Source organism: Leptonychotes weddellii, chromosome 4, assembly GCF_054177405.1.
Source record: "Leptonychotes weddellii isolate Sample4059 chromosome 4, ASM5417740v2, whole genome shotgun sequence".
Lineage (NCBI taxonomy): Eukaryota > Metazoa > Chordata > Mammalia > Carnivora > Phocidae > Leptonychotes > Leptonychotes weddellii.
The window spans coordinates 97,393,688-97,408,565 of record NC_138372.1 but is presented as its reverse complement, the minus strand read 5'-3'; the positions used below and the strand labels follow the sequence as shown (position 1 = coordinate 97,408,565).

Below are 14,878 nucleotides of genomic sequence, written 5' to 3'. Positions count from 1 at the left end.
TTCTTTTCCACTGCTCTGTGTGTCTGTTTTTGTGCCAGTACCATACTGTCTTGATGATGACAGCTTTGTAATAGAGCTTGAAGTCCGGAATTGTGATGCCCTCAGCTTTGCTTTTCTTTTTCAACATTCCTATGGCTATTCGGGGTCTTTTCCGGTTCCATACAAATTTTAGGATTATTTGTTCCAGCTCTGTGAAAAATATCCATGGTATTTTGATAGGGATTGCATTGAATGTGTAGATTGTTCTAGGTAGCATAGACATTTTCACAATATTTGTTCTTCCAATCCATGAGCATGGAACGTTTTTCCATTTCATTATGTCTTCCTCAATTTCTTTCATGAGTATTCTATAGTTTTCTGAGTATAGATTTTTGCCTCTTTGGTTAGATTTATTCTTAGGTATCTTATGGTTTTGGGTGCAATTGTAAATGGGATCGACTCCTTAATTTCTCTTTCTTCTGTCTAGTTGTTGATGTATAGAAATGCAACTGATTTCTGTGCATTGATTTTATCTCCTGCCACTTTAATGAATTGCTATATGAGTTCTAGCAGTTTTGGGGTGGAGCCTTTGGATTTTCCACATAAAGTATCATATCATCTGCAAAGAGTGAGAGTTTCACTTCTTCTTTACCGATTCGGATGCCTTTTATTTCTTTTTGTTGTCTGATTGCTGAGGCTAGGACTTCTAGTACTATGTTGAATAGCATGATGAGAGTGGACATCCCTGCTGTGTTCCTGACCTTAGGGGAAGAGCTCTCAGTTTTTCCCCATTGAGAATGATATTTGCTCTGGGTTTTTCATAGATGGCTTTTATGATACTGAGGTATGTACTCTCTATCTGTCTAAACCCTCTGAAGAGTTTTGATCAAGAAAGGATGCTGTACTTTGTCAAATGCTTTTTCTGCATCTTTTGAGAGGATCATGTGGTTCTTATTCTTTCTTTTATTAATGTTTTGATTTGCGGATGTTGAACCAACCTTGCAGCCCAGGGATAAATCCCACTTGGTCGTGGTGAATAATCCTTTTAATGTACTGTTGGATCCTATTGGCTAGTATTTTGGTGAGAATTTTTGCATCCATATTCATCAAGGATATTGGTGATCAGGCAAAAAAAAAATGTGATCAGGCAGGAGACTAGAACAAAGCCATACACTAGCCATAATTCTCCTTTTTGATGGGGTCTTTGTCTGGTTTTGGGATCAAGGTAATGCTGGTCTCGTAAAATGAATTTAGAAGTTTTCCTTCCATTTGTATTTTTTGGAACAGTTTCAGAAGAATAGGTATTAATTCTTCTTTAAATGTTTGGTAGAATTCTCCTGGGAAACCATCTGGCCCTGGGCTCTTGATTGTTGGAGATTTTTTTTTTTTAAGATTTTTATTCGTTTGAGACACAGAGATACACAGAGAGAGAGCATGAGCAGGGGGAAGAGGCAGAGAGAGAGGGAGAAGCAGGCTCCCCTCTGAACCAGGAGCCAGATGCAGGGCTCAATCCTAGGACCCTGGGATCACAACCTGAGCCGAAGGCAGACGCTTTACCATCTGAGCCACCCAGGTGCCCCATGTTGGGAGATTTTTGATTACTGCTTCTTCCTGGTTCAGTTTTGGTAGTTTATAAATCTCTAGGAATGCATCCATTTCTTCCAGATTATCTAATTTGCTGGCATATAGTTGCTCATAATATGTTCTTATAATTATTTGTATTTCTTTGGTGTTGGTTGTGATCTCTCCTCTTTCATTCATGATTTTTTTTTATTTGGGTCATTTCTGTTTTCTTTTTTTTTTTTTTTTAATTTTATTTATTTATTTGAGAGAATGAGAATCAGAGAGAGAGAGAGAGTACATGAGAGGGGGGAAGGTTAGAGGGAGAAGCAGGCTCCTCGCCGAGCAGGGAGCCCGATGCGGGACTCGATCCAGGGACTCCAGGATCATGACCTGAGCTGAAGGCAGTTGCTTAACCAACTGAGCTACCCAGGCGCCCCCATTTCTGTTTTCTTTTTGATAAGTCTGGCCAGGGGTTTATCAATCTTATTAATTCTTTCAAAGAACCTGCTCCTAGTTTTGTTGATCTGTTCTACTGTTCCTCTGGTTTCCATTTCATTGATTTCTGCTCTGAAATTTATTATTTCTTGTACTCTGCTCGGTTTAGGCTTTATTTGCTGTTCTTTCTTCAGCTCCTTTAGGTGTAAGGTTAGGTTGTGTATTTGAGACTTTTCTTGTTTCTTGAGAAAGGCTTGTATTGCTATATACTTGCCTCTTAGAACTGCCTTTGCTGCATCCCAACAATTTTGAAAGTTGTGTTTTCATTTTCATTTGTTTCCATGATTTTTTTTAATTCTTTAATTTCCTGGTTGACCCATTCATTCTTTAGTAGGATGCTCTTTAGCCTCCATGGATTTGAGTTCTTTCCAACTTTCCTCTTGTGATTGAGTTCTAGTTTCAAAGCATTATGGTCTGAAGATATGCAGGGAATGATCCCAGTCTTTTGGTACCAGTTGAGACCTGATTTGTGACCTAGGATGTGATCTATTCTGGAGAATGTTCCATGGGCACTAGAGAAGAATGTGTATTCTGTTGCTCTGGAATGAAATGTTTTGAATATATCTGTGAAGTCCATTTGGTCCAGTGTGTCATTTAAAACCTTTATTTCTTTGTTGATCTTTTGCTTAGAAGATCTGTCCATTTCACTGAGGAGGGTGTTAAAGTCCCCTACTATTACTGTATTATTGTTGATGTGTTTCTTTGATTTTGTTCTTAATTGGCTGCTCCCATGTTAGGGGCATAGATACTTAAAACTGTTAGATCTTCTTGTTGGATAGACCCTTTAAGTATGATATAGTGTCCTTCCTCATCTCTTATTACAGTCTTTGGTTAAAAATTTAATTTGTCTGATATAAGGATTGCCACCCCAGCTTTCTTTTGATGTCCATTAGCATGGTAAATGGTTTTCCACCCCCTCACTTTAAATCTTGAGGTGTCTTTAAATCTAAATTGAGTCTCTTACAGACAGCATATCGATGGGTCTTGCTTTTTAATCCAGTCTGATACCCTGTGTCTTTTGATTGAGGCATTTAGCCCATTTACATTCAGGGTAACTATTGAAAGATATGAGTTTAGTACCATTGTATTGCCTATAAGGTGACTGTTACTGTATATTGTCTCTGTTCCTTTCCGGTCTCTGTTACTTTTAGGCTCTCTCTTTGCTTAGAGGACCCTTTTCAGTATTTCTTGTATGGCTGGTTTTGTGTTTGCAAATGCCTTTAGTTTTTGTTTGTCCTGGAAGCTTTTTATCTCTCCTTCTATTTCCAATGACAGCCTAGCTGGTTATAGTGTTCTTGGCTGCATATTTTTCTCGTTTAGTGCTCTGAATATATCCTGCCAGTCCTTCCTGGCCTGCCAGGTCTCTGTGGATAGGTCAGCTGCCAATCTAATGTTTGTACCATTATAGGTTATAGAGCTCTTGTCCCGAGCTGCTTTCAGGATTTTCTCTTTGTCTCTGAGACTTGCAAGTTTTACTATTAGATGTCGGGGTGTTGACCTATTTTTATTGATTTTGAGGGGTGTTCTCTGTGCCTCCTGGATTTTGATGCCTGTTTCCTTCCCCAAATTAGGGAACATTTGCTCCAATATACCTTCTGCCCCCCTCTCTCTTTCTTCTTCTTCTGGGATCCCAATTATTCTAATATTGTTTCATCTTATGGTATCACTTATCTCTCAAATTCTGCCCTCATGATCCAGTAGTTGTTTCTCTCTCTTTTTCTCACCTTCTTTATTCTCCATCATTTGGCCTTCTCTATTACTAATTCTCTCTTCTGCCTCATTTATCCTAGCAGTTAAAGTCTCCATTTTTGATAGCATCTCATTAATAGCCTTTTTGATTTTGACTTGGTTAGATTTTAGTTCTTTTATTTCTCCAGAAAGGGTTTCTTTAATAACTTCCATGCTTTATTCAAGCCCAGCTAGTATCTTTAAAATCATCATTCTGAACTCTAGGTCTGACATCGTAGTAATGTCCGTATTGAGTAGGTCCCTGGCAGTTGGTACTGCTTCTTGTTCTTTTTTTTTTGAGGTGATTTTTTCCATCTTGTCATTTTGTCCAGATAAGAATAGATGAATGAGAGAACAAAATACTAAAAGAGTAACAATGACCCCAGAAAAATATGCACTAAACAAATCAGAAGAGACCCAAAACCAGGGTTAAAGAAAGGAAAAAAAAGGGAAAGAAAAAAAAAAAGAATATGATCAGGCTGGTGAATAGAACAGAGCCACACACTAGATTTTGGGTGTATTTTGGTCTATTAGAATAAACTGCCTCCCCCCAAAAAAAAAGAAAGAATAAAGTGCCTCCCCAAACTTTAAAGAATAAAACACTTATGTATATCCAAAAATAAGAGTAAATACGTTGAAGTGATGGAATATGACTGTAAAGATGAAAATTAAAGATTTTAAAAAAGGAATTGTTAAGAAGTTGGTTGAAAAAAGAAAGAAGAAAAATTAAAAAAAAAAAATGTGATCAGGCAAGAGACTAGAACAAAGCCATACACTAGAGATTTAGGGTATATTTTGGTCTGTGAGAGGAAACTGTATCCCAAAATTTTAAAGAAAGAGAAACGTGTTTATATATATACAAAAAATAAGGTTAAATACAATGAAGGGATAGAATATGGTTGTAAAAAGGAAAATTAAAAAAGATTTTTAAAAAGGAATTGGGGGCGCCTGGGTGGCTCAGTCATTAAGCGTCTGCCTTCGGCTCAGGTCATGATCCCAGGGTCCTGGGATCGAGCCCCACATCGGGCTCACTGCTCGGCGGGAAGCCTGCTTCTCCCTCTCCCACTCCATCTGCTTGTGTTCCTGCTCTCAGTCTCTCTCTGTGAAATAAATAAAATCTTTAAAAAAATAAAAATAAAAAGGAATTGATAAGTTGTTGGTTGAAAATGAAAGAAAAATTTTTTAAAAAAAGAAAATTTAATAAATTAATATGGAAGACTAAAGAATCATGGGAAAAACGCCATGATTTCTATGTGCTGTATTCCCCTAGCTCTGGAGTTTTGCAGTTCTCATTGATTGGTAAACTTGGTCTTGGCTGGATGTTTTTGCTGATCTTCGGCAGGAGGGGCCTGTTGCCATGGTTCCCAAATGTCTTTGCCCGAGGCTGAATTGCCCCGCCCTTCCCGGGGCGGACTAAGTAATCTGCTCAGGTTTGCTTTCGGGAGCTTTTATTCCCTGAAAGCTTTCTCTACAGCTTTGGACGACGAGAGTGAAAATGGCAGTCTCCCGATCTCTGGTACTGGAGGAGCTGAGAACTTGGGGCCCCACTCCTCAGTGCGCCCCCAGAGAAAAGCAGTCAATCACTCCCGTCTCCCTGGTCTCCAGCTGCACTCCGTGCTCACCCAGCCTGTGACCGAGCGTTTCTATCTCTGGCACACGACCCAGTGTGGAGTCTCCAAACCCAGCAGATCCCTGCAGTGCGCTCCCGCGCCGCTCCTCCCAGGGGAGGAAGGGGAGTCTCCCCGGATCTGCCGCTTGTTGGGTCCCTGCTGGAAGAGCAGTGGCTCGACTGTGCCGTGGATCATGGTTTATGGCAACTCTGAGCTGAGAGCCCACTCCTCGGCTCCGTCTGTGCAGCCGGTTTCCCTGCTCTGATACCTGGGAGTTCTGCCACACTCAGGCACCCCTGGTCTTCCTGTGACCCCAAGGGTCCTGAGATCACACTGTCCCAGCAAGGGTTCCATCCCCCGCTTAGCCACTGGAGTCATGTCCCTCAGCAGAGCCGACTTCTATAAGTTCCGATTTTGTGCCCCGCTGCTCTATCACTTGCTGGTAGTGGCTGATGGAGGCTCCCTCCCCCCGCCATTTATCTTCCCAAATATCGCCTCGGATTCACTTCTCTGCACATCCTACCTTCCATAAAGTGGTCATTTTTCTGTTCAGAGAGTTGCTGCTATTCTTCAATCTCCTGTTGAGTTTGTAGGTGTTCAGAATGCTTTGATACCTATCTAGCTGAATTCCTGGGACCAGACGAAATTTAGGTCTCCTCCTCCACCGCCATCTTGCTTCTCCCCCATGATTTTTCTTTATGTAGCATTACAGTTCTCTTGGAACCCAGAAGGATCTTATTTTCTTTAACCTCAATAAAGCATCTCAAATACTGTTATAAGGTAAAATCACCAGAGAAACTTTTAGGATATAGCCATTGGGTTTCTTCAGGGAAAGGAAGAAATTTTGTTACTACATAATTAAAATAGTCTTTCTTTTTTTCATGGATTTTTCAGTTTTTTAGTTTTTTGTTTGTTTTTTGTTTTGTTTTTTAAAGATTTTATTTATTTGGCAGAGAGGGAGAGAGCAAGCAGAAGCAGGGGGAGCAGCAGACGGGAGAAGCAGGCTCCTCGCTGAGCAGGGAGCCCAGTGTGGGGCTTGATCCCAGGACTCTGGGATCGTAACCCGAGCTGAAGGCAGCCATTCAGCTGACTGAGCCACCCAGGCATCCCGTTTCTTAGTTTTTTGGAAAGAAAGTGTTTTCATTATGTCAAAAGGACATTGTTATTAGAGTTTAGTTTCTAAACCATCTGATTGGTTTTACTTGTGCTTATTTTTTCTTGAATAGTGCTCTAAATTAATTTTCACAACATGTTGTAGTTATACTCAGAAAAGACCAGGGTGTTCAGTTGACATCTTATGTTTTGTTTTAGGATGGAATTGTAGACCCTGTTGACAGTACTTTAAGAGATTTTTGTGGTCGGTGTATTCGCGAATTCCTCAAATGGTCCATTAAGCAGACAACACCGCAGCAGCAGGAAAAAAGTCCAGTAAACACCAAATCGCTTTTCAAGCGACTGTACAGCTTTGCCCTTCACCCTAATGCTTTCAAGAGGCTAGGAGCATCACTTGCCTTTAATAATATCTATAGGGAATTCAGGTAAGTAAGCCATATGACAGGGAAGAATATAAAATAAGTTCTTGAAATTTTTAGTAGTGATTGTGAAAAGTGCTGTTTATGTATCCATGTATTCGTATATCAGGCATTTAGTTAACTATTATGTGTCAGATGCTGTGCTATTTTCTGGGGATTAAAAAATGAATTAAAATACAGTTCGCATTCAGGAAGCTCAGAAACTACTGAGAAATACGTACAAACATAATACCACAGCAGTCTTTTAAATGCAACAGAGGACATAATCTTTGGAGCACAGAAGAGGAGTATCTGAGCCAGCTTGAGTAGGTTAAAGAAGTCTTCCTGTAGTGTTTATACTTAGATGAAGCTTAAAGGATAAATAAATCAGCCAAAGCATTTCAGATCAAAGAAATGGGGTAGAGATAAAAAATAGGATGTTATATAAGGAGATGAAGACATTTTATTTTCCTTGACTGTGGAGTTGGAAGTTTGAAAGGGAGCATAGTGAGACTGGCCTGGAGCTTTTGTTTGTATTGTTAAAAAAAATAGGTTACTTCTAGTGACAACAAGTTCCTGGAGTTTTGGGAGAAGAGAGCTGCATGTTTAAATTTCCTCCTAAAATCCACCTGCCCATAGCTATATGGAGAGTAGATCTGAGTGATATAAGACAGGGCCAGGACACCAGTGAAGGGGTTGTTTCAGAAATCCAAAAAAAAAAAAAAAAGAATCATTAGTCCCTGACCTAAGGTTTTAGTAGTGTTTGTTCATTCATTTATTGTTACTTATTAAGAATATTATGTGCCAAGCACTGTGCCAAATGCTGATGATCAACAGATACAGCCATTCATGAGGATTACATTTTAAAAAAGAGATAGATAATAATTAATCACATAGATAATTGTAAAACTTGTTGCTGAAATCAGTTCTTTTAAGTAGTAGTAGATGATTACAAGTAATTTTATAATGAGGAACCTGACTTTGTTTGGTCCAGATAGTTCTCTCATGAAATGACAGTTATGATAAAGAAGAAGGAACAATTGTAAAAGTAAGATAGATGATAGAGAAGGATGGATGGATGGATAGGAAACTGTGTATGTGTATATGTGTTCATGTGCACATTTATATGAAAATTGACTAGAGTTTGAAGCCACTATGTTATTTTTTTTTAGCTTTTTAAAATTGTGAAACTTATATGTACAGAAGAGTGTTTAAAACATATGTATGAATCTGTCACAATTTTCAGATGACACAGTATTATATATAGAAAACCCTAAAGACTTCACCAAAAAACTATTAGAACTAATAAATGAATTCAGTAAAGTTGTAGGACACAAAATCTGTATATACAAATCTGTTGCATTTCTATACTTTAATAACCAATTATCAGGATGTGAAATTAAGAAAACAATCCCACTTATAATCACATCAAAAAGAATAAAATATCTAGGAATGAATTTAACCAAGGAGATGAAAGACCTATACATTAAAAACCATAAGACATTGGTGAAAGCAACTGAAGAATCAGTGGAAAGATAAACCATGCTCATGTATTGGAAGGATTTATATTGTTAAAATGTCCATATTCCTCAAAGCAATCAACATATTCAGTGCAATCCGTATCAAAATTCTAATGGCATTTTTCATAGAAACCAAACAATCCTAAAATTTGTGTGGAACAACAAAATACATTGAAGAGCCAAAGCAATCTTGAGAACGAAGAACAAAGTTGGAGGCATCATGCACCCTGATTTCAAACTATACTACAAAAGCTGTAGTAATCAAAACAGTGTAGTATTGGCATAAAACAGGTTAATGGAACAAAATAGCCTAGAAATAAACTCAGGCAAACATGGTGAATGAGTTTTTGACCCAGGAGCGAAGAATAAACAGTGGAAAAAGGACAGTCTCTTCACTACATGCTGGTGTTCGGAGAACTGGACAGCCACATGCAAAAGAATGAAACTAAACTAGTATCTTACACCATACACAAAAATTAACTCAAAATGGATTAAGGACTTGAATGTAAGACCTGAGAAGCCATAAAATTCCTGGAAGAAAACATAGGTGGTATGCTGTGTGACATCAGTTTCGCCAATGATGTTTTGATTCTAACTCTAAAAGCAAAGGCAACAAAAGCAAAAATAAATATGTGGGACTGTATCAACTAAAAGCTCCTGCATGGCATAGGAAACCATCAATAAAATGAAAAGGTGACAAAAAGTGATCAATATCACTAGTCATCAGGGAAATGCAAATCAAAACTACAAGGAGATATCACCTCATGCCTGTTAGAATGGCTACTATGAAAAAGACAAGAAATGACGAATGTTGGCAAGGATGTAGAAAAAGGGGAACCCTTGTGCACTGCTGATAGGAATGCAAATTGACAGACCCACTAAGGAAAATAGTATGGAGGTTCCTCAATAATTAAAAATAGAAGTACCATATGATCCAACAATTCCACTTTTGGGTATTTATCCAAAGGAAATGAAACATTCAAAAAGATGTATGCACCCCCACGATTATTGCAGCATTATTTAAAATAGCCAAGATATGGAATGTGTCCATCAGTGGATGGATGGATAAAGAAAATGTGGTATATGTATACAACGGAGTATTATTCAGCTGTGAAAAAAAGAATGAAATCATGCCATCTGTGAAAACATGGATGGACCTTGACGGCATTATGTTAAGTAAAATAAGTCAGAGAAAGACAAATACCTATGGTCTTACTTATTTGTGAAATCTTAAAAAAAAAAAAAAAAAGACAAAATTCAAAGATACAGAGAAGAGATTGGTGGTTGCCACGGGCTGGGAAGAGAGGTAGGCGAAATGGGTGACTGGTCAAAAGGTACAAACTTCCAATTATGAAATAAATAAGTCAGGGATGTACAGACATTCCTCATTTTATTGTGCTTCATTTTTTAAAAAAGATTTTATTTATTTATTTGAGAGAGGGTGAGCGAGAGAAGATGGGGGGGCAGAGGGAGAAGCAGACTCCCTGCTGAGCAAGGAGCCCGATGCGGGACTCGATCCCGGAACTCTGGGATCATGACCTGAGCCGAAGGCAGATGCTTAACCGTCTGAGCCACCAAGCATCCCTTATTGTGCTTCATTTTATTGCTCTTCACAGATACTGCATTTTTTACAAATTGACTTTGAGTAGGCACTACTTTTCCAACATTTACTCACTTTGTATCTCTAAGTCATGTTTTGGTAATTCTTAAATTATTTCAAACTTTTTCATTATTCCTGTATTTGGCGTGGTGATCTCTGATGGTGATCTTTGATATAACTATTGTAATTGTTTTGGGGTGCCATGAACTGCTCCCATATAAAACAGTGACCTTAATTGATAAATGTGTGTGTTTTGACTGCTCCACCAACTGGCTGTTCCCCTATCTCTTTCCCTCTCCTCGTGCCCCCCTATTCCCTGAGACACAACAGTTTTGAAATTAGGCCAATTAATAACCCTACAATGGCCTCTAAGTTTTAAAGTGAAAGGAAGAGTTGCACATCTCTCAATTTAAATCAGAAACTAGAAATGATTAAGCTTAGTGCCGAAGGCATATCAAAAGTCGAGATAGGCCAAAAGCTAGGCCTCTTACACCAGTTAGACAAGTAGTCAATGCCAAGGAGAAGTTCTTGAAGGAAATAAAGCTGACACTCCAGTGAACACATGGATGAAAAGGATTTGAAACAGACTTATTGCTGATATGAAGAAAGTTGTAGTGGTCTGGATAGAAGATCAGACCAGCCATAAAACTCCCTTAAGCCAAAGCCTCATCCAGAGCAAGGCCCTAACTCTCTTTAGTTCTATGCAGTGAGAAGGTAAGGAAGCTGCAGAAGAAGAGTCTGAAGCTAGCAGAGGATCCATGAGGTTTAAGGAAAGAAGCTGTCTTCATAACATTAAAGTGCAGGATGAATCAGCAGGTGCTGATATAGAAGCTGCAACAGGTTATCTAGAAGATCTAGCTAAGATAATTAATGAAGGTGCCTACAGTAAGCAACAGATTTTCAGTGTAGATGAAACAGCCTTCTACTGGAAGAATAATCCATCTAGTACTTTCATAGCTAGAGAGAAGTCAGTGCCTTGCTTCAGAGCTTCACAGGACAGGCTGACTCTCCTGTTAGAGGCTAATATAGCTGGTGACTAAGTTAGAGCCAGTTCTGATTTACCATTCCGAAAATCCTAGGGCCCTTTCGAATTATGCTAAATTTACTCTGCCTGTACTCTCTAAGTGGAACAACAAAGCCTGGATGATAGCCATCTGTTTACAACCTGGTTTACTGAATATTTGAAGCCCACTGTTGAGAATTGCTCAGAAACAAAGATTCCTTTCAAAATATTACTGCTCAGTGACAATGCACCTGGTCACCCAAAAGCTCTGATGGAGAGATATCATGAGATTATTTGTTTTCATGCCTGCTAACACAATATCCGTTCTGCAGTTAATGGATCAAAGAGTAGTTTTGACTTTCAAGTCTTATTATTTAAGACATACATTTTATAACGCTATAGATGCCATAGAGAGTAATTCCTTTGATGAATCTGGCAAAATAAATTGAAAACCTGGAAAGCATTAACCATTCTAAATGCCATTAATTACATTCATGATTCATGGGAAGAGGTCAAAACATCAACATTCACAGAGGTTTGGAAGAAGTTGATTCTAACCTCATGGATGACTTTGAAGTCAAGGTTTAAGACTTCGATGGAGGGAGTAACTGCAAATGTGTTGAAAAGAGCAAGAGAGCCAGAATCAGAAGTGAAGCCTGAAGGTGTGACTGAATTGCTGCAATCTCATGACAAAACTTTAATGGATGAGGAGTTGCTTCTTATGGATGAGCAAAGAAAGTGGTTTCTTGAAACGGGATCTACTTGTGTTGAAGATTATGTGAAGATTGTTGAAATGACAATAAAGGATTTAGAATACTGTATAAACTTAGTTGATAAAGCAGTGGCAGGGTTTGAGAGGATTGATTTCATTTTGAAAGAGACTCTGCTGTGGGTGAAATGCTACCAAATAGCATCACATGCTTTAGAGAAATTGGGTCTGGAAGGAAGAGTTGATCTATGCAGCAAACTTCTCTGTTGCCTTATCTGAAGAAGTTGTCACAGCCGCCCAACCTTGAGCAGCCACAAACCTGATTAGTCAACACCAGCCATCAACATCGAGGCAAGACCCTCCACCAGCAAAATGATAATGACTTGCTGAAAGCTCAGAAGATGGTTAGCATTTTTTAGCAATAAAGTATTTTTAATTAAGGTATGTACATTTTTTAGACATAATACTGTTGTGCACTTAATATACAGTACAGTGTAAACATAACTTTTATATGCCCTGGGAAACCAAAAAATTCACTTCACTCCCTTTTTTGAGATAATTGCTTTATTTTGGTCACCTGGAACCAAACTCGTAAGATCTCTGAGGTGTGCCTATACAGTACAGTATGGTGACCATAGTTAATAATACTGTATTGCATATTTAAAAGTTGCTAGGACAGTTGATTTTAAATGTTCACATCACAAGGAAAAAAATTTTGTAACTGTATGGTGATCCATGTTAACTAGACTTACTGTGGTGATCATATTGTAACATATACAAATGCAGAGTTATGTTGTACTCCTGGAATTAATACAATGTTGTATGTCAAGTATGCCTCAGGTTAAAAAAAAAAACTCTAAAGTTTCTTGAATGATAATAAAACAAGTTTTTGTATACTCACCTAGGTTAAGAAATGGAGTATTTTCAGTATTTCAGACCTTCCTCTGCTCTGAACTAATCATTCTTTCTTTACATTACTTATTCCCTTGTTTGTTTTTGTTTCATTTTGTATGTATATACCCTAAATGATATATTTTTGGATTTTGGCAAGCAGTAAAGGTCAGTGTTTTCGCTGTTAGGTGAAGTATCCTGGGATATTCTGTTCAGTGGAGACTGGTTTCAGCTTCCATGAAAGATTACAGAAGCGCATTCCAAGGAATTAGAGTGACAAGGTTCATGTTAGTTTTGGGAAGCAGAGCTCTCCAGAATGGTGTGAAGTAGACTACAACTGACATCTGGGAGAAATACTGTCTGGGAGTGTGGACTGCCCTTTAAATTCTGCATCTCAGTTCCCATTGGTCCACCCCCATGTGTCAGGAGCATGTCAAAGCAAAATTCTCATGTGGGATAAATGAGCACTGTCAGCTGCTCCAGATTGAACATGGACAGGAGAAGAACTTTACCTGATCGTGGTAGGCCAGATTAAGAGGAATTTAGGCTTTCTTCTTTATAGGTTGAAAAATCCATACTGTGGTGTTTTGGTGGAGACAGCTTTAACAAGTCTCTTTTTTGGATCCTTGCTCACCTGTCAAGTCTGGGTCTCCTTGCCTCTCCTCTTGGATGTCCTCTGTACTTATTCCCTGTGTTTGATCTTTTGTTTCCTTTTCCTCTCTTGTCTTCCTTTTTGGATACTATTGATTTGTTGGATCACATTCGAAGTGGCTTTTTGAGAAAAGGTGCATGAGTGATAAATTTTTTGAGGTCTTGCATGTTGAATACTATAAATATGAGTTCTCTTTTTTCCTTTCTGCATGCTAATGAACTGTTTTGTACACCTTTCTTTGGAAGCACAGTTTTAGGGCATCATTTTGTCATGTCATTTCTCTAATTACCTATTTTAGTTGGTGTTGATACATAAGCTAAAAACTATTATGCTCAGCCTGGCCTTTCAAGACCCCCCCCACCCCAACTTTTGCAATCTCATCACAAACTGCTCTTCCAAGTGAACCTTTTCTTCTAGCTTTGCCAGTTTGCTTGCTGTCTCCTGTGTTTTTCATCTTGCCTCCATGTCTTTGCCCATACCACACATTTATGGGGAATGTCCTTTATTTTCAGTGTCAGATCGGGGTGTGTGACACTAGGGGAGATGTGGAGCTTGTGGAACTCTGACAGGCCCTGCCCCTCCTAGGATTCAAACTTAAAAAAAAATACTGGGACAGTATTCCTGCCAAACCAAGCATCAGTTTGTAATTCTTGTTCTAAGTGCTCTCCGTCCTCCAGCACCTCACTCCAGTTCTGTTTGTCCCAGGAATGCACTCCTTCCCGTGGGCTGTGCAGTGACCCAGCACTTCATCACACAAGTAGAACTTCCAACTCGTGCTATTCTCTGAACTCCTCTGAGACTTAGTACCTAGCCCTGTCATTTTATACTTAATCATTTGCTGTCCTGTGTTATTAAGGAACAGATTTTCGAGGGAGAGATCTGCCCTCTGCCCTTCACCCACCCATGAGTTTACTCTATATAAGAAGATGGTCCACAGACATTGTTGATTGAATTAATTACTTTCATGTGCCTGATGTGCTTGTAAAAGGCTTACCGTTTACTGTTGGTGTTGACTTACTTTTGGATAGGGTGAGAGCTCTTGAAATTCTTTTATTCTGAAAGAATGTGGATGTGGTATGAGACCTTTTCTATTAATCTTAATGAGGTGTGTGGAAGTGTGGTCAGAACAGTGGTTCAGAGCTTATGTGCTATGAGCAGTTCTACAGATGGAAGGGTACTTGTGTGCACAGAAAAAGCCACTGTTGTCTCTTGGTTTATGTACTTTTTGGTCTGCTCTTGAGGAAGTTTTCTTTGAGAAGTATTTTAGGTTGCTTTATGTTTCAAAACATTTGAGCCATTTTTTTTTAAAACAAGTTTAATTTATGTGTTCTTTGATAACATTATTTTCCCTTGTCACTCCTGCTTTATTGTTTTCCTAGGTGAGGTTCAATATTCTTTATTTTACAGGGAAGAAGAGTCTTTGGTAGAACAGTTTGTGTTTGAAGCATTGGTTACATATCTGGAAAGTCTGGCCTTAGCACACACAGATGAGAAATCCTTAGGTAGGTCTTATCTGAGCTTTTTGTTTGCACACCAGTTCTGTTTGCCTGACAAATCTATAAGAGCTTTTCCACTCAGGGGTTAAGCCTCAAGTAGTTCTCTCTTAAGGTGGTGTTT

General features: G+C 38.8%; 1 protein-coding gene across 1 annotated transcript in view; it reads left to right on the top strand.

Moving 5' to 3' along the window:
• PRKDC (protein kinase, DNA-activated, catalytic subunit) overlaps positions 1-14,878 on the top strand; it is a gene marked incomplete at its 5' end in the record, with an annotated part of 225,068 nt that overhangs the window by 53,785 nt on the left and 156,405 nt on the right. Inside the window, 2 exon segments of the mRNA XM_081817118.1 lie at positions 6,687-6,913; positions 14,669-14,763. Coding sequence (XP_081673244.1) covers positions 6,687-6,913; positions 14,669-14,763 — 322 coding nt within the window.